This window comes from Crocodylus siamensis, chromosome 3 (genome assembly GCF_052110815.1).
Source record: "Crocodylus siamensis isolate JL-2025a chromosome 3, ASM5211081v1, whole genome shotgun sequence".
In the NCBI taxonomy this organism is placed as follows: domain Eukaryota; kingdom Metazoa; phylum Chordata; order Crocodylia; family Crocodylidae; genus Crocodylus; species Crocodylus siamensis.
The window spans coordinates 149,103,679-149,130,818 of record NC_143397.1 but is presented as its reverse complement, the minus strand read 5'-3'; the positions used below and the strand labels follow the sequence as shown (position 1 = coordinate 149,130,818).

At 41.5% G+C, this 27,140-nt stretch overlaps 1 protein-coding gene across 5 annotated transcripts; it reads left to right on the top strand.

Annotated features, from left to right (window-relative positions):
* ADNP2 (ADNP homeobox 2) lies at positions 1–26,916 on the top strand. 5 transcript variants are annotated; one of them, XM_090039509.1, is made up of 5 exons: positions 1–3,605; positions 9,035–9,191; positions 10,847–10,966; positions 14,437–14,526; positions 21,280–26,916. In XM_090039509.1, exons 3-5 carry the CDS (start codon positions 10,859–10,861, stop codon positions 24,340–24,342), a joined length of 3,261 nt encoding a protein of 1,086 aa, XP_089895635.1. In that variant the 5' UTR covers positions 1–3,605; positions 9,035–9,191; positions 10,847–10,858; the 3' UTR covers positions 24,343–26,916. The 5 variants fall into 5 exon arrangements, with proteins under 5 accessions (XP_089895635.1, XP_089895636.1, XP_089895634.1 ...); XM_090039508.1 differs by lacking the exon at positions 1–3,605 and adding an exon at positions 3,671–4,000; XM_090039506.1 differs by lacking the exon at positions 1–3,605 and adding an exon at positions 3,671–4,068.
* Positions 26,917–27,140: the final 224 nt, after the last annotated feature.

The following is a 27,140-nucleotide window of genomic DNA, read 5'->3' as shown; positions in this document are numbered from 1 at the left end:
ATCTGTTATTTCTCCATGGTTATACATGTATAATTTTACATCAAGATGAGCTGATATTTCAGTAGAGAGCCAGATACTTTTCCATGCCAAAATATGCACCTTGTGACAGCTCTCTACACCAAATTCTCTTATGCAAGCCTTGGCCCTTAAACATTAGAGCAGCCTAAAGGTTGATCTAAATTACACGTGCTTCATATAGTGGATAAGGGAATATCTCCTAGAATTGCTGTAAGAGTGAAACTTTATTCCCCTCAGTTTCACTATGCTCAGGATTGGGAAGGTGTGTAAAAGAGTTGACTGTATGAGTTTTACACTTGTGCAGATTCTTTTTCAGTGAGAATTCTTAACTGGACAATTGTGGCCAAATTATGTTCCCTTTTGTCTGCTCAGGTAGAACAAAAGTGACAGAAATGCATCTGATAACCTGGCCAATAGTCAAGAAAAATAAAATAGTTAGGATGCTTGCAAGTCAATGTAAAATATAAGGGTACTTTCTTGCTATTTTTAGAAAGGTAAATAATCCTTCATTAATGAACACAAACTGATACAACAACGTCTAGCTTTATTGGGCAGTGCTATGTTCTGATCTATGAAATTAAAAGAATGAATACCCTAATCTAGCATTCCAGACTAACTACATGTAATTAAAAACCATTCTCATATTTTTTAAAGTTCCATAGACCATATCGTGTAAGGCAATTATTGCCCTGGGGGGGCAATAAAATCAAGTGTATTCTTAATGTAAAGTTTAATCCCTTTTCATTTTGTGGAACAAAACTATAGCTGCTCTCTGTGAAGAATTCCCAAGTTCATGCATTCATTCACCTCCCCCGCTCCTCTGCATCATCTGTTGCTAACTTTCCTTTCTCTTCTCCCTTTTCTGCTGCCATTCTAAAAAGAAACTACTTTTATCTATATTATCTTTTTCTGACATTGCTGTTAACTGGTGAGAAAGCTAGCTCTCTCATCCTTCAGTTTTATTCTTTCTTATTCTCCTTTTAATTTACTTATTGACATCAAATTAACTTTGGGGCTAGAGGATGGAAGGTGGCCTTTTGACTACACTTGCCTGTGCTTGAACTGCTTGAACTGCTCAAGTTGCATACATTAAGCAAGTCCTTAAATCATTGGAGAACCCAAGCTTAGTGCCGATTTCTGCAAGCAGCAGCTGCTTCCTGCATGATAATGAACACTAACTCCCATTAACCTAAATGGCAGTTGAAGATGCTCAATGCATTCTGAGGTTTCACAGAAATAAGGCAAGGTACTATAAAGGTGCAACAACTAAATTCATATTCTAGATCAATCAAATTACGTGACTTATAAAACAGCCCCTATTTTTTAAGTGTAATAAGTATCAAATGTTGACTGAAGTTTAAACAGTTTCTTTGATTCTGTTAAAAAGTCCAAAGGTAAAAGACATTATTTTGCTGATGAGGCAATGTTTCTCATACATTTTATATTTTAACACCACATTTTTTTGAAAAGTGCCACCTTTTTGTTCTAATAAGATTTTTTGCAACAAAAGTTTATTAATAGTAGTTTTATGGGGTTCATTCGGCTATATTGCTTTTGGACAGGATTGTACTTATTAGCAGATGTAATTTGGACTTTATTACTTACTTGTATAGATTATTACATTATAGCCAATAAATATGACATAAATCAGTGGTGACATTTCATTTTTCCTGCTTTGTGCAACAGATTTTATTGCATAGAATATAATATAATAAAAAACTTATCAGGTATAATTCTTTTACCTTTCTTTGGTGGTTTGTCACTTTTTACAATAATGGCTTTGGCCTTGTACACCATTATTGACTATAATACATGACTGACCACAATTACAATGTGATGGAAATTGTTAATTTAAAATTTGTGATTCCCTTAAAGAGGCAGTGTTAGTAAATGGATAATGGAATTCAAAGAGGATACATTTAATGTGTACAGTGGATGGATGAAGACAATTGAGGGTGTTGGCTGGATGAAGACAATTTTTCCTATGGAATTGAATATTTTGTTAGTATGTATTTTTTAAACATGAATAGGTTAATTTTCTTCTATTGGCTATCAAAGTCTTTGACAGGAGGAGTTCAACAAATCCACATATAATTTATCTTTAGACACAGAAAATGAAATCCCTTGTCAACTCAAGTCAATGGCAAAACTCCCATTGACATAAATGAAGCCAGAATGTCACCCATGCAGTATATTTTTTAAAAAGACACTGTTTTAAGGTGATTCAGAATGGAAGCATTCCATAGTATTATTTTTTTCCTAATATACCTCATTTTTATCTTCTTTTTTTTCTCAGTTTTTCATTGAGTATATCTTGTCTTTGTATTATAAAATGTGTTTTTCTGGCTATTTATGTTTTGGGGTGAAGTCAATACCTCCTATTTTCTTAAAAGTTTACTGTAAAAGTGAGGAGAAAGAACTCTTGTCTTCACAGACAGATAGACCCATCCCTATCTTGAGAGATGAATCCCTGAAGAAGACGCATTCTCCTTTATTGTTCTTAGATTCTTCCAAAAGCCAGTATGGTTGAAACTAGACTTGAGGGAACTCCATAATTAATAAAAGCATAGATCCTCAAAGGTTGTGGAAATTGCCACCTCTGGTTAAGATGGTTAAGAAGAGAAACCATCAAAATTCAGCAATGAAGAACAGCAGTTGATCGACTCAGCCATTTCTGTGGTGCTGCCCTTCACTTTGAAGCCCAGTATTACTAGAACAGTGGTTCCCAACCTTTTTTTGCTGTGACCTGCTGCTGTGAGCAGAGTGCGGCGGTGGGGCCACTCCTGGCATGTGGTGGTTTGTCCTTTGTGTGTGGCGTCACTGGCATTGCCCCCATGACCCTCACCTGGGTTACGACCCGAGGTTGGGAACCAATGTATCAGATGATTAGTAATACATACGCTGATGCTTCCATCAGGGCAACTTCTCCTTACACTTCTTAACGGCTCCCACAAACTTGGAATAACTTCTTTTTCCTTCAACTTGTTGAAGTTGTTTCAGTCTGAAGTGGACCCAAGCCAGTCTTTTTAGGTGGAGGGTGTTGGCTGTAGCCATGCTGGTCTAAGGACACAGGCAGACAAGGTTCTTTGGGCAGATGTTTTATCTTTTATTAGACCAACTAAATCGTTGGAAAATATTCTTCTTTGCAAGCTTTCGGGTACAAAAAACCTTTTAGGCAGAGGAGCTTTTACACTGGATGGGTCCAATGAATAAGTTGCCCAGCTAGCTTTAGGGGCTATGTTTGACTCCCTGGGTACCAGTAGCTCCTAAATATGAGCCATGTGTTGGAAACACCCTTTCCTCTGACAGAACAGGGCCAGAAGTTCCTCCTCCAATGGGAAATGCTGTCACTTGACCTGGCCCAATCCCATTGGCTGGTGGAGGTGGGTGGGACACAGCTTCACCCAACATTCCATGCAAATGAGGTCCAGGCTGCTGGGTAGCCACGTGTGGTTATCACATGGGCTTGACGTCATCACACCCCTCCCTCCTCAGCATGACGTCACACCTTCAAATCTCGCGATGGCTTCCACTGCTGCCCCCTCAGGTGGACCAGGAGAGGAGGGGGGAAGGTGAGGAGCCCACAGGTGGGTCAGGGGCCCCCATGGAGGGCCCCCACTCCCCCTTCCACCTTGCCCCTTCACCCCCCACCTCTCCCAAGGGAGCCCAGGCTGATCTGAAGAGCCAGTGGGCGACTTGGGCAAGGCCTCTCCCTATTGGCCAGTGGGGTAGGCATGCAAATGAGCCCCCCTCACGTCACTTCCTGGGATAAAAACGAGCGCCATTTTCTCTTTCTGGCTCTGGATGAGGAGCCGGGCGGAGGCGGGCGCGGCGCAGCGCGGGGGCTGAGCGCGGCGGGGATGCTGCGCCCGGCCGCGGGCTGAGCGCGGGGCGCGGCGGCTGCACCGCCTGCGCGCCGGCGGCAGCAGCGGCGGCAGCAGCGGCACCAGCAGGAGGAGGAGCTACGGGCGGGGCCGGCTTTGTGAGGAGCAGGCGGTGGCGGCGGGAGCCGGCGGGCGGGCGGCCGGGCTCCCCCTGCAGCCCGGCCGGGTAGGCGCAGCGCGGGGGATACCCGGGGCCGGCCGCACCGGGAGGCGGGTCCTGGGGGGCGGGCGAGCTCAGCCGTGTCCTGCCTGAGGCGGGCGAGGGGCAGGCGGCGGCTGGGGGATTCTGCTGTCCACCGCCGCGTCTCCTTCTCGCTCCTGCTCCGTGTGGGCGGGAGGCGACGCAGTGCCCCTGGCCCCGGGTGGGGCTGCCCGGCGCGGAGCTCCCCGGGGCAGCGATGGAACCCGCGGGAGCTGCGCGGGCTGGAACCTTCTGAGAGCCAGGTGGAACCCCGGGATGGGGGGGAATCCCTGGGAGGGTCGCCCGGGTCTGTGCACACACCTCGCAGGAGAAGCTCCCCAGGAGCAGGTCCAGCTCTGGAGGGGCTTCCACCCGCTGCCGATGCCTCCCCAGCAGCCTCTGACTGGTCTTCCTCCCTTGATGCTGTCCAAGGAGTTGGGAGTGGGCATGCTGAGTGCGGGACTCAGCCTAGGAGACCTGCCCCTCACCTGCAGCTCCTTTCCTTGACGGCATGTCTCTCAGCAAAAGTGAACTGGCTGTCCTGGTCCCTTTTCGCCCCCAAGTTGTCAGCTGTTCTTCTTGCAAAGGAAAGGGCATATCCTGAGGGGAAGGGAGAACAAGGCAGCATTTTTTAACCTGTGGATCATGACCCAAAAGTGGGTTGCAAAAATATATGAAAGGGTCACGAACAAACTTTTAAAAAAAATGGATTATTTTTTTGAAAGAGGAAAAACATGGGAAATTGTGGGGTTTTCCCTTGCAGGCTGGCAGAGATCCAGCCTCCTCTGCCCCACTCACTGGGGGCACTGGTTTGGGACTGGCAATTGATGTTTACAAGTGGGTCCTGGTACAAAAAAAGCTGAGAACCACTGGCATAATGGATTAGGAGGGGAAGACTGAGCTATGCCAAGTTGTATCTTTTGGTGCCTGGGCCAAACTTTCTGTAGCTGATCCAGTGCCCAGCGGATCAGAGAGCTGTGTAGTTTTGAAACGATCTCAGTTCAGTGAAAGCACATCTGTCAGTTCAAGGATTACCTATGCTTTTGTATGCTAATGCAAGGGGCTGGAAAGCCGCTCCCTTATTTCTGGATCTTGCATCCCCTTTGCAAGGGTTGGGGGCTGCAGAAATGCTTGGCTTTATCATGTCAAGTTCCAGGGGGCATACAGAGACTTGCATTTTGATGCTCATGTGTAAATAAAAGGGAACTGGGGTATATGTCTAGACTCCAGGGTTTACGCCCCCCCTTTCTACTAGGATCTGCTCTCCCCCTTCTCCCATGTTATTTTTACGCAAGGTTGGTAGTTCACTGGCAGAAAACTTGGTTTGGTAAAGAAATCAAACTTTGCAGAACTCTAGGGTTTTGTTGTTGTCTGCCATTGGTTTAAATTTGAAAAGGAAAGGGCTTTATGTAGACCACCAGTCCAAGACCAGGGAGCCATGAGTCCACCTCGGGTGCTGCTGTCACCTTAGCAGCCAGGTAAAATTCCCCTGAACAAACTTTTGCTGTATTAGGCATCAGATAAGCTTAAAGTAGCAGCTGGGAGGCTGTAGCCCTCCTGGTCCAGCTCCTTCCAGAAGCAGAGGTGTGTGGGGCAGTTCTAGCTGCCTGCCTCTGTTCCTGGGAGGAGTGTAAAGGTCCTTACAGCATGAGGTAGCTCCTGCTAGCTTTGCTGCCTGTCACAGCCTGCTCACACATGCCATAGCCCTTGCTAGGCTGACTGTGCCCCAGGCATGTGGAACAGTTTTATCTGGGGGTAACAACAACTGGTTGAGAAGCCTCAAGGTAAGTCAGGGCACTACCAACAGTGGTTCTCAACCTTGGGTACTGCCATATTCAAAGTGGTGGAGTGGTGCCCTGACTCTGAAAAGGTTGAGAACCACTAATGTAAACTATGACTTCAGTATACACGCGTCAGCTGTACAATAGATATGTTTTTATTTGAGAGTTTTTACTTCAGTGTGTAAACTGGAGTAACATCTGGAGAGGTTACAACAGCTCCAGCACATTTTAAGGTTGACTTGAAAAACATCTGTGCTTGTGCCCTCAGTTTTTTCTTTTGTCTGTTTTATTTATAGGAATAAGGAAGACCAAGTTGAGAGTCTTCAGTTGTCCAAAGCTTCAAAGTCAAGATATATGTAGTTAGCTAGCAGATTAATTGAAGAGTTATGCTAAATCTTTTAAGAGACTTCCTTTTCCAATATGTTAACTTGTCATCAGGGTGGATTAATTAAAATCATTGTGATTTAAAATTAATTTTTAAATAATTTATTTTAAACCTACTTTGCATTCATGCTCTGATTATTTTCCTACAGAAAGGTTTGCTGGTTGGTATAATCATTAAAACATTGATTTTCAATCAGATACAGGCTTCCCACTAAAACTGGATACTACCTTTAGCTAACCAGGAAATACTGTATCTATAAATAATTACTTAAAAGTTACATATATTAACAAACAAAGCTGTTAGAAAATGATATATTGTACGTATTTCTATATACTAATAATCTTTTACCCCATTACTCATTTAGTTGAGCTGCATTTGGACGGAAGCTGGAATTCTTTTCAAACATGCAAAAGCAGTATATTGAACTTCTTATTAGTTAAATAGTTACCTTTAATATACAGAATATATAAGCTTATTTTTTGTACCAAAATGGTCTGCATTTATTTATTCAGGTATGGATCACCTCTTAAGTAGTGATTTGATTGTTTCTGTCATCTTTGGCCATGTTTTTCAAAAATACTTAGGTACACAGCAGGAGTATTTTAAAATTGCAGAGCTAGTGAGCACTTAATTGCTTATGAACTTTCAAAACTTTGACTAGGTTCCTGCATATTAATGTGCTTAAATTCTTTATTAGGAGCCCTTGATCACATGTCAGTCTTCTTGGAGACATATGGCAGCAGTGCACACGGCAGCCCTGATTGACTGCCCAGAGTCGGCCTGTGTGCCCTTGCAGCACAGTGTGGGGAATGTGAAGCTCCCTGCTTGGGTGGAGCAGCAGAGTCCAGCAAGTGACACACTGCCTCCCTTGTGGGTGGGAGGCAGGAGCAGAGCACCATGGGATGTTGGAGGACCATGCTGTATCTGTTCTCAGAAGAGAACATGTACAGATAGGGTGGCCATTGGTTCTGTTTCATGCTGGATCATCCTGTTTTTTAAACCCTTTGTCCCCTGTCCATTTCTGAATGAGGAACCGACAGCAAAAAGTCCTGTTTTTCTGTTCATTGGTGGAAATACATGTCAGTCATTTGCCCTTGGGATTCTGTTGGCTGTGCCTAGAGGTAGGGCAGTGCACAGCCAGGAGGAAAGGGGTTCTGAGCTAGGGAGGTGGTAGCCTTGCCCGTCACTGCTGATTGGCCAAGGGGCCTGGTGGCCCCACCCCTTGCTGCTGATTGGTTGAGGAAGCAGTGGTCCCACCCCTCACTGCTGATTGACTGAGGGATCTGCCCTTCACCAAGGGGCTGTTCTATATTCTGAGGAATGTATCAGTGGCCATCCTGTGTACAGACATTTACTTTCCCAGCAGAAACTCTCCCAGGAGTGATTTACCTCTGTGGTTCCCAGGTTTTTTCTCCTGCAGCAGTAATTTTTGCTCTGGGAGAAAACGCTGAATATTTGGACGCTCCTGGTTTCTACTGGGAGTGCAGCAACTCTCCCAGCAGAAACTGAATGTCTGTATGTGGCCAAAATTTGCACACAATCTATAGGGAGAAGAACAGTGAGCAGGTTTGGCTCTAGCTGCTGCTACTTTGTTACTTGCAACAAAGAAATATCTTTTCTTTATTTTGCCTTTCAAAAACAAGGTGTATGTGTTATTTTGGGGTGTGTTGTGTGTGTGAGAGAATACAGTGTATCTATTACTGAATTTGTTTTTTGGATTCCATGTTTGATTTGATTGTTAAGACCTGAAGAGACGCTAGTAAAGGTTGGGTATAGTTCAGAAAGGAAATCAGTTGAAAGTATTGGTTAAAGACTGAAGAAGGTCCAAAAAGTCCCCCCTCAAAATGAAATTGAAAATCATCTATTTTTAACTACTGAATTTAGCATTCAAAATACTGAACTGGGGAAAAGTGAAACTGAGGACTTGGAAAAATTGAGTTCAGGAAGTCAAAAGGGTTCCTAATTTTGGCAGTCTAAATGTATTCTGTCAGTGGCTGGCACCCTATGGTGCCACCCTGGGATCTGGCTTGCAGTGGTCCTGCCTAACCCCAGGTACAGGGAGAATGAGGCAACATTCATGAAGCTGCCTGCTCTGTCTGGAGTAATGGGGAGTGGGTATAGAGGTTTGCAGCTTTAGACAACAAAATGTTGCTGATACCTGTATTAAATGCATAATTTCTGTATCCTGCTTCCAAGCAGTGTGTTGGAGGTTAATGGTGTAATGTCATGCAGTACATTATGGGATGTAGGTCTCTTGGTTTGAAGAACATTGCCTTTAAAACTGGACTATATATAGTCAGCTCTATTCAAGACTTTTTTTCTTTTGGATAATCTAGGCATTTTATTGTTAAGACAAGACTGAGGAGCATGGGAATGGGTTATATTGTGTTGTCTCTAGAGACTGTGATGGTTCTATCTTGTGAGAGAAACTTGCCTTAAGAAACAAGCTAGTTTCATGTCATCCAGAGGCTTCTGTATATGTTAGAAGTAAAATGATCCACACAGAAATATTTTCAGTGGACTCTGCCTTATAATAGAATCCAGATATCTTCCTTGCTTATCAGCTGTTCTGGATGATCTTTGACTGACCAGGGTGCTAGTGAATATTACTCGATATGTACTCATCATAAATGAAAATTTAACTGTAAAGTATGCCCTAATTCCCAGCAGACTTCAATTTAGAATGAGGACTTTGGTACCTCTTTGACTGTGATTTTGATACTTGGATTTTCTTATAGAGCAATACTAGATCAGTTATTTATGATTTTTGTTCCATTTTCTGTAGGTTCCAGTACCACACCTATTTCCATGGTATCAGAATGTCTTCCAGAGTTTTTACCCAAAAAATTAGGAAAGGAGATTAGCATCTGTCAAATGGGGCTCCCTCTTCATTTCTCTCTACACATCTTTCCTTTGGGGGGAGACGAGGAGGAGAATAGCATGTGAGTTTTTTGGGGTTTTTTTTGATCTTACAACAAAGCTCTTCTGTTTTATGAACAAATAAATGTGTGTTTATTCTTGTTGGTGGAGGGGACGTGGGAGAGTCCAGAGTGTGGGGGAAAACTGTGTTTTTACTTGGACTGGGGTGTAGGTGAGGTGAGGTGGTGATTCAGTTTCTGAGGGGCACAATTCCACAGCATTAAGGCAGACTTTACTGTGGCAGGAGACTACTTGGTTGTTTCCTTTTGAGATATAGCCCTCAAAAGCATGCAAGGCCCTTGGAGGTGAAGCAGTATTTTGGGTGACTTGGTTTCAGACAACTATGTTTTTCAAAACCTTCAAACGTCATTAGATTTTTGCAGATCAATGCATGAATTGTAGAAAATGGCTTGTAAAGTAAGTCTAGGTAACCTGTATTTTGTGAAGGAGGCAGGCTGCTGCCTTCTGAACCACTTTCAGTTTTGGGGGGGGTTGATGCTCTGAAACCCAAATCAGCTGCATTGCTTTAACCTAAATATAAAGTGATTGAAGGCATGTGTACCTAACATTGATACAGGGATGGCATGTGGTTTCCTCACCAGTTGGAGATAGTAGAATTTTCTTCTTGAATACTGCTGTAGAAGAACGCAACCTCAGTGGGAGCCACAGGAGAACTTCTAAAATGGAAGCTTACCTTGACATTTTGGTGTGTGTCCTCCATCAGAGAGGATCTGACCATTGTGGTGACAGTCTCTTAAGTTTTCTTAAGCTCATGGTAGGGTCTCTTTTGCTGGGATTTAACTTGAATCCACATGCTGACTATTGTCAGGCTTAAATAGCTAGATACCAGTTGGATATAGTCACCCAAAATAGTATTAGAACTACATGTACTCTCTGATTTAGCAAAGTAAATGTGATGAGAAGCAGTTTAGATAGCTACAACGCTATTTAGAGCAAAGGGTGTTTTGTTTTGTTTTTAATTCAACCCACATTTGTAGCTCTAGCTGTTAGCCATTTTGAAGTAAAGGTGCTTTTTTGATTGAAAGGCTTTAGCAATCTCACTACTAGTATTACAGTCTCTTCAAATGTCAAGAGTTCATGTAATTTAAGCAAGGTAGTAGTAGAGAGTTGCAGGAAATTCAGATTTCACCAACAACTCTTCTTGAAATACCTGCTTGTGTAGCAAAAATATCCCTGCAAATGCTAAAGAAAGGATGCAGTTACCTTGGAGGCAGATACCATCACGTGTTTATGCACATTATATATCTGATAAGTGAAGTGGTGGTTATTTTCTGAATATAGACCAGAACTCTGTGCACCACTGCTAAAGCATATAATACTGGATAGTCAAGAAAGAAGAATGTCAGGACTTAGTATTTTTTTTGTCCTTTTTGAGACATGGCTGGGAAGAATTGGACCTTTTCTTTCCTTTCCAATCTTGGATTTTGGATTTTCATAAATACACACATGTGGTGGTGACATTTGTGTTGTGGGTGTTTTTAAAAATTTTTTTCAATAAGAAGTGGTCTCTTAAAAGTTACTTAAGGCCTTTTGGTTTTCATATTGGAACATTTTTGAGGGAGGTATTCCCATTACTTCAATTATTGCTAAAACACAGCAGCATGTGAATGTGTATGTAGAAACATTTGATCACATTATTTTTGTCTTTCTGTTTCAGGAGAAGTGCAAAATGTTTCAAATTCCTGTTCAAAATCTTGATAATATCAGGAAGGCTCGAAAAAAGGTGAAAGGCATTCTTGTGGATATTGGGCTTGACAGCTGCAGGGAGTTACTACAGGTAAAGCACTGAAGTAGTATAACAAACTGCTGAAGCTTCAATTTTCTTAAGTCTGTCATAGTTCAGTGTATTTGTAAGTTTAATCTTTGCTTTGTATTTATGATGGGGTCAGGAAGGAGAACTGCATCCTTATTTGCTTTCCAGAGTCTGGAAATATTTATGTTATAGCCTGAAATTGAGTGTTTCTTGTAACATTAAAATGCTGAAGTATTTTGATCCTGAGAGGCATGACTTGGAAGGTGTTATATTCTATAATGGTACTATTGAAGAGAAGGAAGATACATCAGTTTAAGAAACTTTCCCTGTCTACTACACAACTATTTTTCTGTATAAGATTCTTTTTTTTCCCATAAAAAGGAGAAATGAAGGCACAAAGTTAGGGATTGACCACTCTGCCTTGAGAAAGCAAGAAGAAATCTCAGAAGGACATACAAACTGTCAGCATTTGTAAACCAGGCAAATGGACCCAGTAATTTATTGTAAGTCTTTAAAATTTGGTGTCAGAAAAAGATCTAACTAAGGTGGCAGTTTCATTTTCATATCTGTGCAAATGCAAGCAATTCAACCTCAAGTGCACTGAGACTATGAAGGCAAGTGCTGCACTATTACTATTTTCTGGGAAAAAAACCACTTGTGTATAACAAAGAGAATCTACACATTCAGATTGAAGAATGTAATATTGAGAAGCTACAAATGCAAATATGTTTCAAAAACAAAACTACTCAATAGTTGCTTTGCTATGACCAGCCCTTCCTTGTCTTTTCAACATGCCTGTGATCTTACTTTTGGCACCTGCTGAGCTGACTTATTCCCTTAAGTGTAATGTGTTGGTAGGAAAAAAAGAGGGCCAATTTGTTATCTTGTGGAGAATTTTGCTGTGCTGTCTACTTTTTGCTGTAGTGTTTGCTTCTCTTGAAATTGTATACAGGTTTTTAAATGATCAAAAGAAATGTGCTTTAGTTTGCTGTATCACTAATCCTTGGACACTTAACAGTTTCGTTTACTGTTGCTGAATCTTGTTTGAGGGACTCTATATGAATAAACTTGTTGAAAAGACTACAATCATGTTTTTGTCCAGTACTTTTTCTTATTTCACTACTCTTAGTAAAGGTATTATTTGCAACTAATTTACTTTTCCTTTCTTCAAAGATAAAGGCATAAGAATTTTGAGAGTTATAAATCTCCACTTAAAGTGCAGTGTGTTTTTTTTTTTTTTTGGAGAGCAAGAACTGGATTAGGTATACCAAATAACACTTGGTTTCTTTTTCTCCCCCTCTTCCCCCCACCCCCCCCATAAGTAGAGCGGTTTCTTTTGAGTATAATATGACTTTGTCAGTAGCAATGACTACTTTAATTTGCATGTGATGTGTACACATTCAGTACTTCATAGCAACATGGTGTGCCTGATATTAATTAGATCAGAACTAACTTGAATGCCATTATGTCTGAGGAAATGGTAGATTGAGCTGTATATAACAACATCATTATGTCATGAAACTGATCTGCCAATCTGAGGTAGTTGTGAAACACACCTCTTAAAAAAGGAAGCAGCTTCTCTGCTGCTTGGACTGTTTCTAATAAGGTGTGGTAATTCATCATTGTTGGGGGGAGCCTTGGATTACTTATCTTCCCTCTTTAACCAAAGACTGAAAGGACCTGTTTGTGGATGAACAGCTTTACTACCTCTACCTGGAGGAAGACACGGATTCTCTGTATTAGGCTTTTGGCTAGATCCTCTATACAATACTTGGATAAAGTGTACCCAGACTGCAGTGTTAGAATACATTATTTATGTTTTAGCTCCTCTCCAACAGATTAGGATTGCAACAGTGTAAAGTACTAAAAATTAAAGTATATTAAGCATTCAATACCACTGTCCAAAAGGTCTTTCTGGTAACCATTGTTTTCCTTCAAGTTCTAAAAGGTTTTCCTTGTCTCATGGATTTCTAGAAGTTTCAGAAATGTCTGTATAATGGGAGCCTTGAAATTTCTTTTTTGTTCTTCTTTTTCTTTATCATTTAATTTTTGCAAAATCTGAGAATATCCATCCTAGGATTGTCAGTAGCTACTGGTTAGGGCCCTCAGTAGCTAAGATGAGAGGTATGAACATGGGTCAAATGCTTTCCAGGTGAGGGTCTTGATCACTGAGCCTACACAGACAGTTTCTTCTTTGACCAACCAATATGTACTTTATACAAAGCAGAACTCCAGGTGCAGTTGGGAGAGAGCCATCCTGCAGTAGTCGATAGTCTGGGATGCGTGAAATGGGTCTGCATTTGTGTCTTAAGTTTTGAGCAGAAATTCTATCTTAGATCCAAAAACATTCCTGACAAAGTTCATTGCAGTTAGCTGGTTTCAATGGAAAGTTTCATTTAGGGAGCCGTTGGGTCAGTAAGTATTCAGGAATCCCTTCCATTTCCATATTCATTGAAATGTGGGTGGAAAATAGACTGGAGGATTATGGGGTTTCTTTTGTTCTATGCCAGATCTTTTATTGACTTTCTCATCTTGTACTTTTGAGATTTTTTTTCAGGATTCTCCTCAATGGAGAAATTTTTGAAAGATCTGCCTCTACTTGAAAATAGTAATAGCTACATACTACCCGTATATCCTAACCGTGGCTATGTGCTATTACCCTAAAAAGAATTCCTATGTTATACAGAACAAAATTAAAATCATATGCTTTCTTTTTGAGGCAAGCAGCAATAAGTGGCTAATCAAGTACAGTGTTTTTCTATGTGGTGAACAGAAGCTTGGATCTAGCATTTTAATACAAATAAGACATTGCAGATTAGAAAAATGAGAGTCCTCTGAAGTTCAGTTGCTTTTTCTTCACTTAAATTTTACTTTGATCACTCCTTATTAAAAAAAATGTGTGGAATTAGCTCTCATACGAACAGTTCAAATCTACTCTTGGGGAAATTGATAACAGCTACAATACTCTTCCACCTGTTCATGTGCTAGTAGAAGGAAATAGTGTTTAATTACTGGAAAAGTAGTTCCAAAACAGTCTTTGCATAATAATATATAAAAATATTTTGAAGACTTAGCGATTTGAGATCCAGTTGTAAAATGATTCTTGGAGTTGAGATGAAACATGAGGTTCTGGACTCTAAAAGAGGAGAAGTGTTGGAGGCAAAATCTGAAGTACTGTAGATGAGAGGAGAAAAGAATGTTTGTTCTTTGTTAAATATTCCCGAACTTGTATTGAAGCAAAAGGACTTAAATTGTTCTGAACATTCAGTATTCTTTTAAAATATTTTGGACTAAACAATACAAAATGGTTATGAGAGAACATTAAACTAATAAGGATCAAGTAAAAGTTTAACACATTCAGCATTAATTTTTGTGGATATAATATTGCAAATTGATTAGTTTTCAGTCAGCTGTATCAAACGTATTTCTATACTTAGAATTAATTTCTGAAACAAATTATATATGTAACTTTTTTTTCCTCCTTCTCTTTTTAGAGTCTTAAACATTTTGATCCAGGAGAGAAATATTTTTGCAACACTTCATGGAGTGATGTCTCTCCTTGGGAGTCTGTTGGCAAAAGGAAGGTATGTATGTTTGCCTGAGACAGTCTTTGTAGACCAGGGGTGTCCAACCTTTTTGAATGTGGGGCCGGATCATGAACTTTTTATCGCCCAGTGGGCCAGTGAACCATATTCAAACACCCTCTGTCCTGGGCCAGAGAGACCCTGCCTGTGTAGCCCTACTGCATCTGCCTGTTAATGCAAGATTCATGGTGGCTGCTGGTGGGCAGGGGCAGGAGGGACCCATTCTGCATCCAGCCAGGTAGTGCCCCAGAGACTGAAGGGGAGAAATAAATGGCTCCACATCTCCATCCTCCGAGCAGCACAGCCCCACAAGCTGGCACTGCCTGAGGGGGGCTGGAGTGAGGCGGCCGCTGTACCACAGCCCCTCACCTGCCCACCCACATGGCCCCGCTCACTGTGGTGCTTGGCAGCCCGCGCATGCAGCCCCAGTGGCCTCAGTGCTGCGCGGGGTCTGGCAGACATCGGCTCCTGCCGCCACGCCCCACAGAGGTCATGCCAGGATCCTGCCTGCCAAGGCCCCCCTGTGCTGGTTTCCCATGTGCTGCTGGGGACTGGAGGAGGCTGGCCAGGTCAGCATCAGCCAGCAGAAGCGGTGGCGGAGCCATGTGCCGCTTGGGACTGACCAGTGAAGGCAGGGCAAAAATGCAGGTGAGCCCCTGCCGCTTAGGCCAGGCTTGTCCCATCCCGAGTGGCACGCGGGTCTGCCACTGCTTCTGCTGGCCGGTGCAGACCCGGTCAGGGTCCCCAGCAGCTTGTGGGAAGCTGGCTTCAGCTGCATGCTGCTTTGGATGGGACGGACCCAGCCGGGTCAGCACCGGCCAGGAAAAGAGGCATGCAGCTAAAGTCAGCTCCTTGCGTGCTGCTGGGGATGGGAGGAGCCCAGCCGGGTTTGCACTGGCCAGCAGAAGTGGCAGCGGATCCGTGTGCTGCTCGGGATGGGATGGGTTGGGATGAGCCCAGCCAGAGCGACGGGCTCAGCTGCATTTTCCCCCTGCCTGCAGCAGTCAGTCTCGAGTGGCGCATGGCTCTGCTGCTGCTTCTGTTGGCTGGTGCTGACCTGGCTGGCCTTCTCCAGTCCCCACCAGCACGTGGGAAGCCAGCTTCAGCCGCATGCTGCTCTGGAAGGGACAGACCTGCCCAGGTTGGCACCAGCCAGCAGAGGCAGTGGCGGAGCCATGTGCAGCTCGGGACTGACTGGCACAGGTAGGGGGAAAGTGCAGCTGAGCCTCTGCTGTTCCAGCCGGGCTCATCCTGTCCTGAGAGGCACATGGCTACTCCTCTTCCTACACGCACTGCGTTGCTGACGTCAAGTCGGCGCAGTGTGTGTGGGAATCTTGTCCCTCCCCCAGCCCTTCAGCAGCCATTAGGAAGTTGCTGAGGGGCTGGGGGAGGGACAAGGGGTGGGAACACGTCACAGCACCTTGGGCCTCAGAAAATGCCTTGGCGGGCTGCATGTTGGACAAACCTGCCATAGCCAAATGCAAGGTTGTTGCAAAAGGATGAAACGGGGATGAAACTCCTGATTACCACAGCGTCTCTTAGGGAGAGAAGGTGCCTAATTCCAACAACACAACATTATGCATGTAGTAGAAATAGCTTGGTTGCTATATAGCCTTGTTAGCTTGGGTAGAGTGCTATATTAATATATCCTGCTTCTCAGCAGGCCAAATCAGTTATGTTGGAGTCCTGCATTAAATTAACTACATTGCTGCTTGTACCTGAGTTATCTCAAGTATATCTGCATGACACTGAATTGTGCTATTCAGGTATACTGTCAGAGTTTATCTGTGGAAATGAAATGGCTTGTACTCATATATAATCAGACAGGCTTAGAAAATTTCATTTAATGTGAGAACTCAAGAAATCTTATCATACAAGTAGGCAGGGTTGAGATATGAAATCAGAAGTCCTGTTAAAAGCTATAAAACTGCAGATATACATAGAGGATAGAAGGGTTCTTGGAGGAAAGGCAACCTTGTGGAAAAGCTCTTGGATTTATGCAGGTATTTGGGTGATGCTGAAAGTGTTTGGTATGGATCACCACTCAAAGTGGCTGGTCCCTTTCATGATGAGGGCCTATCAGCCTGTTCTCCCACCCAACAGAGGTTGACTTGTCAGAGTGCTTCAGATGTGGCTGTGAGTTGTTTTATGGTTGGTTTTAAAGGTTGCTGCGCTGCCTTGGAACGTTACCTGTCAAAAGTTTCTGACCATGGTGTTTGCTAGCTGTATTAACTGTGATTCAATAGAAAATACAGTCTTTCTTAAAATTTGTGAAATTCAAATTGGTCTGTAGTATTTACAGAAATAAAATCATTCTATTTCATCAAGCTCACATCTGTTCTACTACTACTGTTTCTACTGTTGGTACAAAACTAGGGTTTTTTGTTGGGTTTTTTGGTCTCTTCTCAAGTTGGTCAGTGAAAATGCTAATTATAAAAGCTAGGCTTAGAGAATCTAGGAACTTGATATCTGCAGCTGATAAACTCATGGGAGCCTCTATTCTAAGGACTGTGAAAGGAGCAACTTGAGATGCTTCCTACGTCTCAATCAAAAAGGAGAGTTCCATCCTCATTTTTGAGGATTATCCTATTCTGAGATGAGGACACAAGAGACTTAGTCTTTGTGATGCATGGTAAAGACATTGGTTTCCACAGTACTCTGGCAGTGGCAGGGATGGTGATTTGTACATTCTTTGTTAATTTGTTCTGGGATAGGGATTGCTTTCTCATAAGATTCCTTTTACACATTTGAAACTTTCAATCAGAAATGCACAGGACAATGAAATATTAGCACTAGTCTACTAGTCAATGCATGTGGAAGCAGGAAGACTGTATAACTGATACCTCTCTTCAGTTTGTACCTATGTGGTGTGATTGTGGACATTTAGCCTGTCATAATGAGGTCAGTGACTGTGGTCAGGGCTGGTTTTGAGCATTCTTGTAGAAATGAAAGTCTGGTTTAGAGAGTTCTGGGCTAGCATAAGGGAAGAGCATGTTGTCTGATTGGGCAATACAGACACTGATGGAATTGGGAGGTTGGTCAGGTCCATTACATCATTCATGTCCAGCCACAATCCATACAGATTGTATTGTAGGCATGATAACATGTGGCCCTAATCTGGTTGAACCCCATAAAAGATCACAAATATAAAAACTGATGGAAAATTCTGATTGGTTGCTGATCTAAGAAGGCTTGAAGTTAATGTGGTTGATCTGTACTTCCCCCTTCCCCTGTAATATCCTTTGGCTTTCTGAAGTGATTCCAAAGTCGGTTTGCAATTTTAAAATCCAGAAAGGACCATTAGACCTTCTTTGATCTCTCTTTGACGTAGCCTTTACACTTCAGCCAAATGCAACTGGGTGAAATTCTATCTTGCAGAAGGGCATTCAGTCTCCATTTGAAGACTGAGAGATGGAGAATCTACAGGTTGCTATACTACTGTATTTTCTTGCATACTTTTACTTTTCCCCCCCTCAGAATCAGCCCCCCAAAACTGGGGTGCATGTATTAAGTAGGGAAACTAATTTTCTGCCTGGGATAGAGGCACCCTGCTTTGATTAGTGCTTCACATTGCAGCTGCTGTTGCTTTTGCTATTCAGTCAACTGAGAGAGTCCATTAACTTTAATAGTTCATTTTCCTTCACTCCACAGGTGTTAGTGATTTGTCTCCTTTTTAATAGTCTTAATGTTCCACTAAATCACAGCAGCCTTTCTTAGGACAGTTTTTCTGTCTTCTAGCTGTTCCTAGTCTCTTCTCTTATTTCAATCTTGAAGATCCTTTGGTTATTTTCAAGATCCTGGATCTACCTATGAAGACCAGTCTTCAGTAGCAGCCAGATTTTAAGGTTTTAGTTGACCATGAAAGGCGGTGCAAGTCAGCTGAAAATTAGGCTCTGTCCCTGCTGTATGTATTCCCAATTGTGGAAAACTCTTTTTTTTTTTTTCCCCCCCTTCATTCTGCCTTTCAAGAACAAGATGCATATTATATTTGAAGGAGTGCTGTATGGAAGAAAATATGGAAGTTTTGTTTCAGATGATTAATCCAAATTTTAATTGGTTTGGCTTTAAAATGACATCAGTTTTAGGAAAGATGGATCCACTTTCTGTTTACTTTCCCCTTGCTTTCTTTGCTTTTTTCTCTCTAATGCCATGTCTCATATATAATATGGGGAAGGTCACAGAAAATTAGACAATTGCTGTTTTGGAACTCTTCCTTTTGATTGGGACTAATTTGCATTCTTCCAAATGATCCTGCTTTTTCAGACTCTGGGTACACTATTAAGTGATACAGTATCATAATGTTACACATTTTAGATTTTAATCTTCTTGGAGCTTGTTACCATTTGAGTTTACAAATGATCATTTGAGCCATGGGTGAAAAGTATGAGGGACAGTAGAGTTTGTACCACCTTTTGTATTTAGCCGAATTACCTGAGTTGGAAAAGAGGTTGGTTCTGGAGCGGAGTTAATTAAGTAATAGACTACACGTCTCTTAAACTACCAAAAATAAATTATTTATGGTGGATTAGAGGGAAGGGATGATTAAAATTTGGTAGCATTTAAAGTACGTAAGTGATTTATTATGAGTTCTGACAGTTTTATCCTAATTCTGCAGAGAAACACATGCTCAGAGAGAGAGAAGTTTCTTATCAGAATATTCCATTGCAGTGAAAGAAGCTCACTATTCCATCTTTTAAAATCTGAATAGTAACTGTTTAGTTTAATGACTGGACCACTCACTGTTGTGAAGAATTCTTTGTGTACTTGCCAGAAACGTTGGGTTGACTGAAATTAATTCCTTGAGACAGAAAACCAAAAAAGAAACAAAATTGACTTCTGATCTTTTTGGCTCCATCATGGGAGGAATAGCAAAAAATACCATAGATACACAAGGATGTGACCTGAGAAATGTCACCTTGTGCTTCAAGTTCACTCTGGCCACACACAGTGACTTGACCACCTCAGAAATGGGAAATTAAAGATGTTGGTACTCTTTGGCTGTGAACAGACATCGCCTTTGTGCCTCCATAAGAATTCTTATGATGGCACAAAGCAGACGCAAACAGACATCTGTTCCCTTTATCAGACTCCAAACGCCCATATTTGTGGCCATAACAAAAGGTAGTCTTGATTTGTGCTGCTGTTTCGTGGCAGATGTCTGCTTGTTTTAAGGTTGGAAAGTGCATGCAGGCAGCCTGGAGTGTTCTTCAGCTGAACCTATGGCCTTGTGGAGGAATTCTGAGGGCACCTAGGATCAGACTCTGAAGCCTTGGGATAGTCTGCCTGGGTTTCCCTGTTTGCAGAAGCATACCAGGGACTTCTGACTTGGGGCATGCCTCTGTAATCAGAGAAATCTGGGGTTCCCTTGTTTGCTACAGGTATGCCCTGAGTGTTGCCCTGCCTGGGAGGAGTAGAGCCTTACCCTACAGGATGAATAATGTCTGTTTCTACCAATTAAGTAGACTGGCTGTGCCAGGAGAGCTGATTGTAATTGTTTCATGCCGTGAATTTGAGTGAAGGGAACTGTAGGAATTCATCAGTCCTTCCTAGTGGACACTCTAAACCATAACAAGTGACTTCGGGTGCGATGGCAAAACCCAAACCAGAGAAGAGCAAAACTCACTTTTTTGTAGCTGTTTTCCCTTGGATTTAGAGAGAGAGAGAGAGAAATGTTCAGTCAGAAGAAGTAGACGACAGTAAGTATTAAGAAGCGTTCTCACGTGGAACAGAATAGTGCTTGAGAAATAAGGGATGCCTTTTCTTATAGATTACAGGAGCATTTAGATGAGTCTCTGTACCAAAACCTTAGAAGAATGGAAATAGGTGACCGAAGTGGTTACCAGGGATGAGCAGGATTTTTTCCATCTGAGAATAAAGAGTAACCTAAAATGTTGGGTGAAAATTCAGAATAAAAATGTAACACTTTACAGTGGAAGCATCTGGAGAACACTATTTTTATTTTGAATGTGGGGCCGGATCATGAAAGCTCTTCAGTTTTAAATACATGTATTTGTAAAGAATATGGTAGAGCAAAATTGTTTAGAGATGTAAAACAGTGTAAAAGGATATACTCTATAGGGAAGTCATTGTTTAGTATATTTTGTTGGTATCTTATGAAGAAAGGTCTTTACATACTTTTGGAACATTAAGAGAAAAATAGGAGGAGGCCAAGATTAGGTTGTCTAGTCTTGTCTAGAATTGCTTGCTGAGATTGGTGAAGAATCCGTATTTCTCCCATGTCCTTTTGGTGAAGGACAAAATGTTAAAGATTTGCTAAAAATAAACAGATTTTTCCCCGCCTCCCCCCAAATGTGTGTGGGTTGACTTTGGTTGACATCTAATTCAAACAGGCAGTGCTTTACATAGTCTAAATAAAAATTGCTTCTACTCTTGATTACTCAAGATTCAACTCCTGTGTCCTAATTCTGTTGCCTTGTTCTGTGGCCAAATTCTTAGGAGACTGGAGTTCTTATTATTTATTTGACCTAGGGATGGAGAACTCAGTTGAGCCTTGTTAGACCTTGTATAAAGAAATTTAAAGTAGCCAGAGTCCATTGACTGTTTTCTGCCATGCGTTCCACCACTACGTTTATTTTTTGGATATGGCTGACAGTTTCACAGAGGCTTATGTTCCACATGGTGCAGGCATTTTGACACTTGATAGAAACTGCCAGCTTCTAATAAACCATTTCATTTGAAAATGAAACAGTACTGTGTGAACACTTTTTTTGTTTTGTTTTGTTTTGTTTGCAGAGGTACAGGACAAAGCCTTACTGCTGTAGCCTATGCAAGTTTTCATCAAAATTGCTTACTTCATTCAAGAATCATTTGCACCGTTACCATGATGATGAAATGGACCAAGAGTTGGTGGTTCCTTGCCCAAAATGTGCATTTGTTTCGGATCACAAAGTAGTGGGAAAACACCTCAGAATGTTCCATTCTTCTTCTAAGAAAATACAGAACTATACAGTGAGCATTTTAGGTGGCATGAAACAATTCAGGAGTGACATTATAAACTTTACATGTCTAAAATGTCACTTTACAGATACATTATATTACAATATGAAGAAACATGTGTTAATGAACCACTTTCAGAACTTAATAAGCACCTATTTTGGCCTGAAACCTGATGAAAGTGATGAGAATTTTGTTGAGAATTTTGTTGAATACTACTGCAAAAAGTGCAATGCCTCAGCAAACAGCCAAGATTCTTTAATGTATCATGTCTTGACATCTGAAACACACAGAGATCTGGAGAATAAACTTCGATCAGTGATTTCGGAACATATTAAGAAGCCAGGCCTTGTGAAGCAAATGCATATTGCTCCTAAGCCTCCTACAACTATATCTGCTCCATCCTTAGTTCCCTCCACTGTACCAGCTGGCTCAGTTACTTCTCCAGCTTGTATTCAGCTTGCATTTCCACGGAATAATCAAAGCCAAGCTGTCATACCAGCAAAAGCAGTTCCAAATGCAGTCAGACCACTGCCTGTTTCAAGTGCCTCGGGTAGCATTACACATACCATTTCTACTCCAGGTGCTACTCCACCACATGTTACGCTTGTATCCAGTCCTCTTCCAGTAGGTCAGAATAGTGTTAATATTCAACCGTCAGTTCCACAGCCTGTCTTTGTTTCCCATAGGCTTCCCCTCAATCAACCTGTCAGGCCAGGGATTATCCCCTTTAATAAACCTGTTGGGACCATAAATAGACCTGTTGGTGCAGCAGTTCTTCCTCTCAATGAACCCATCAGGCCTGGGCTTTTTCCTGTTAATCAGTCTATTGCTACAATAAATACTTCAGTTGTATCTGGGGCACTTCCCATAACTCAGCCTGTCGGTCCTATAACCAGACCTGTTGTACCGGGGGTTCTCCCAGTAAATAGACCTGTTGCACCGGGGGTTCTCCCAGTAAATAGACCTGTTGCACCGGCGCTTCTTCCTATGAATCAGCCAGTTGGGAATGTGAATCGACCTGTAGGTCCTGGGGTTCTGCCGATGACCCAGACTGTCACGCCAGGTGTTCTTCAGCTTAATCAGCCTGTTGCACCGGCTGTGGTTCCTGTTAGACAGCCTGTCAGACCTGGAATTCTCCAGCTTAATCAGCCTTCAAACTCAGGGATTCTCCCTGTAAATCAACCAGTCCGGCCTAGCGTTTCTCAAAACACTGCTTTCCTGACTACTGGGCCTATACTGAGACAATTGATTCCAACAGGCAAACAGGTAAATGGGATCCCAACATACACCCTTGCTCCGGTTTCAGTTACTTTGCCTGTTCCAGCTGGTGGTGGAGTAGCAACTGTTACACCTCCACAAATGCCTATTCAGTTGATGCAGTCTGGGGCAGTAACCCAGCTCTCTCACTCTCCAGCCAGTGCACCTTCTCCTCCTGTAGTAGTGACTTCTTCCCAGAATATGTCTGTGCCGGCTTCTCCTCCTGGCCCTGAAATGAGCCAAGCTGTTAAGCAGGCAAAGCAGTGGAAAACGTGCCCTGTTTGCAATGAACTTTTCCCATCGAACGTCTACCAGGTGCACATGGAAGTGGCTCATAAGCACAAGGTGGTAAAAACTGAGGAAACCGTTGATCCAGAAAAACTTGCAGCATGTGCACCCTTTTTCCGGTGGATGAAAGAGAAGACTCTTCGCTGTTTCTCTTGTAAATGTTTCCTGTGTGAAGACGAGCTTTTGCCACATCTACTCATGCATGGTTTAGCTTGCTTGTTTTGTGCGTTTACTTTCCACAATCTAAAAAGTCTTGTTGAACACAATAGGTCTGTGCACAATGGGGAAAAGAAATTGCATGCAATTTACAGCAACAGAGGGTTCCAAATAGATAACGATGCTGAGGGGGAGCTAGTAATTCCACATTTTGATTTTAGTACAGTATTGCCAAAAGAAGAACTTGGTGAAAAGGAAGTCCATTTGGCAGTGCTTGTTGGAATAACCTCGAGGACACTTGTACCTGTTTACATCAAGGTGAAGCCTCAAACCACTGAAATGAATACTAGGGTCAGCAAAAAAGTATTGACGTGCCCCTTTTGTTTCGGTGCTTTCATTGACAAAGAAGCCTATGAACTGCATTTGAAAGAGAGGCACCATATAATGCCAACTGTGCACACAATTTTAAAGTCACCTGCTTTCAAGTGTATCCACTGCTGCGGGGTATACACTGGAAACATGACTCTGACAGCAATTGCTGTGCATTTGCTCCGCTGCAGAAGTGCTCCAAAGGATAGCAACTCAGACATGAAGATGCAGCTCGAGCGTTCTGAAAAGAAAGACTTGATGTTGGTCAATGGTGAGAGGCAAGATCCTGTGACCTTACCTGCTAAGAGAAAGCAATCTGATCTCTGCTCTGTTATAGAGGACCAAAGGAACAAAGAACAGCAGCCACAGATGTTAAATTCCAGTACAGCTCTAGTTCCAGAAAAGGAAGGGAATCAAGGGGGAGTGCCTTGCAAACGACAAAAAACTGAAAGCAGGGTAGAGATAAAAGGGCCTCCTTCAAGTGAGGACCTCCATATTTTAGCATTAGATCCTAAACAGCATGAACACAAGTCTCATGAAGGTCAAAAGCAGTTTCTGAAAGATTATTTTCACAGGAGGCCCTACCCATCTAAAAAGGAGCTGGAATTACTGTCTTTGGAACTGGGTGCATGGAAAGTTGATGTTGCATCCTTTTTTGGGAAAAGACGATATATGTGCCTAAAGGCGATAAAAAATCGCAAACCATCTGTGCTGTTAGGTTTCAGTATGTCTGAACTTAAAAATGTAAAGCACAGTTTGAGTTTAAAACCTGAAACAAAAGGTATGTAAAAAGTGTTTTAAAACACCAGTATAAAGCAATTGGTAACTGCATCCTTCTTAGTTCAGAAATTTATTGCATTGGTTTATTTCTTTTAACTTACAAACTGACCCATTGAAGGGTTACAGTAGTACACAAAACCACACTCAATTGTGACTGTTCTTGAACAAGGCAGCAATGATCTTGTATCTGAAGAAAGTGCATCCTTCAGATTCATTGTTCTGGAAACTTGTTTTAGCTGTTTACTTTCTTGTGGAGTAGTGTGGGGGGGTGTTTTGTTTTCTGTTTTCCTCCGTTTTGATTTTTATGCCGCCATGTAAAATGTCTCTTTTTGTTTAACTTCTCCCCTCCCTTCTTTCCCCCTTTCTCCCCAACAATGTCAGCCTTTTTTTAAAAAAAATAAAGTTCATAATGTTGGTTAAAATGTCGAGAGACAGTAGATAAAAAATTTTGCCAATGGTGTTTGATTTAAATTTATTTAAACTCATTTTTACTTTTGTCCACTAAAGAACATGATTGTGCCATTAATGCTTCTCCCACCAAGAAAAAAAACAGATTCCCACAATCCTAGAGACATTGTTAAGACCACATTGTATGGCAGATCTTTTCTTCTTTATCCTCCTTAAAACAAAAGTACCTTTATTAATTACGATTCAATAATATACAATATCTAACCAGCAGCAGTGTTTTTGGGGAGGGGAAGCATTGACTTTTTAATCTACTGGAAATTGACTGATTTAGGTTGTAATTTCTCCTCCTGCCTCCTTCCAAAATGCTAAACTCTAACTGTTAGGCATTTTTACTGTTAGTTTTTGATGACGTTGGAAAATCTCTAGTCAAGTCCTGTGCATGAAATTTCAAATCCTGTTGACCAGCATCTGGCTGCTTTCTTATGTCAAGAAGTGAAGGAGTTGTAGAGAATACCTGTTGTAAAAATATATTAAAACATCTTGGCACAGCAAGACATTTTTAGGCTCACTTACATAACTTCTTCCATAGCCCAATCTTGAGTCGCTGTAGCCAATGAAAACCTGCTGGCTTTTAACAGGTGATGGATAATGTGGTGAGTGGACATTGTCCCTTCTAATTACAAAAGAGAAAATGAGTTCAAAGAGCAAACTCCATTTCTTTTTGGAATTGAATCTAAAACTAGCCAAAAGCTGGATTGGATGAATCGATGATATGGGACCTTTCAGTCCCATGTCGTTGATGAAGTCTGTAGGTTCCTGTTGACTTCAGTGACTTAAATTGGTCCTATCGGGGCCAAGAGTCACTGCAACTTGCTACTAAAGATAATTCAGTGATCTGAAACCAGTAGATGTAGTGATTTCTAGTGAATGTGCATCTCATTGCAAAGACTACCTCAGTGATTACCAGTCAAAGAACTAACAGGGATATGGAAAATGAAATATTCTTAAAATAAATTAGATCCGTGATCTGTAGTTCCTCATTATTGTTGCTCTACTGTACTTGCTCTTTGAATAAATTTAGTTTTGTTCAGGTCAAAATGACAGATTCCAAAATCAGTAGAATACCACTAAGCTGAACTGTCTACTATGTTTCTTAAATAATTTCTGTTGTTGGTTTTGTGGCATTCTAGTGATTTTTCTTTGGAAGGTGTCATCCTGATCTGGTCCAAACTAATATATAAGAATTAAGACTTCACCACTAACAATTTTTGTGCACTTGATTTACATGATGAAAGTCAATCTTTTCCTAGCCAACAGGTTTTCTTTTCAAGCCTATTTCTTTAATTGTGTTTTAATTGTAACTTCGGCTATTTTTATGGAGTTATCTAACAAGGCTTGAGGTTTTGAAACAATCAAAGAAAAAGCATGCTGGTTGCCCATTTGAGTTTCCACTAACTATTTAAAGCATATTTTGGATATAATCTTAATATTTTCTTACCTGAAAATTTTTTAAATGCTCTCATAGATTTAGAATTCCAGTAACTTTTTATTCATTTTAAAACACTAATTTGGAATCTACCATCTGGCAAAACAAACGTTTTGTGCAAACATTGAACTGAAATTCTGCATAACACCATACTCATTTGGGATGACAGAGGGTGAAGACAGATAAATAAGACACTTTACTTTTTTCCCCATTGGTATGCTAAGAATAATGTCCCAATAAGAGCCTCTAAAAACTAATATGAACTGTGATTTGGCTAAGTTTAGTTTTTGAACCAATTTAGTAGGGAGATCTGGGAAGAGAGAATCTGTTCCATAAAAATGTCAACTTGAAAAATAAAGCCAATGGGCAAAAGATACATATTATGGGTCAGATTCATTTCTGTTGCAACTCTCTTAAAGTCAATGGAGTTATTTTAGGGAGGAATTTAGTGGTACAAATCTACAAAAAAACAAAACCCTTATGTGAAGTTGTTTAAGATAGTTTTATATAATGAGTCTTGGAGCAGGGAAAGCCAAGAAGTGATATTATAGTTCCACCTTAGTAGAGGGGTGGAGGAAGCAGACTGGCTTAACTCAAGTTTTCTTGTATGCTGTCCATTGACATTGTTAAGCATTTTATCTCTTTGGGCTTTTATTTCACAGTTTCAAATAAACCAACTTTTTACTTTGTTTAGCTGTGTGCAGGTTGTTATTAAAATCCCCCAACAGAATAACCCCATAAAACAATTTGTGTGCACGCAAAATTTAACATCTAGTACATGAGCACATGACATGGATGTTTAATGGCTTGGGTTCAAAAGATGCATAAAACCAAACCAAAATAAAAACAAAAAACAAGACGTGTTATTTCTGTTTGCAAATAACTTACATTTTGATGACATACACATATATAA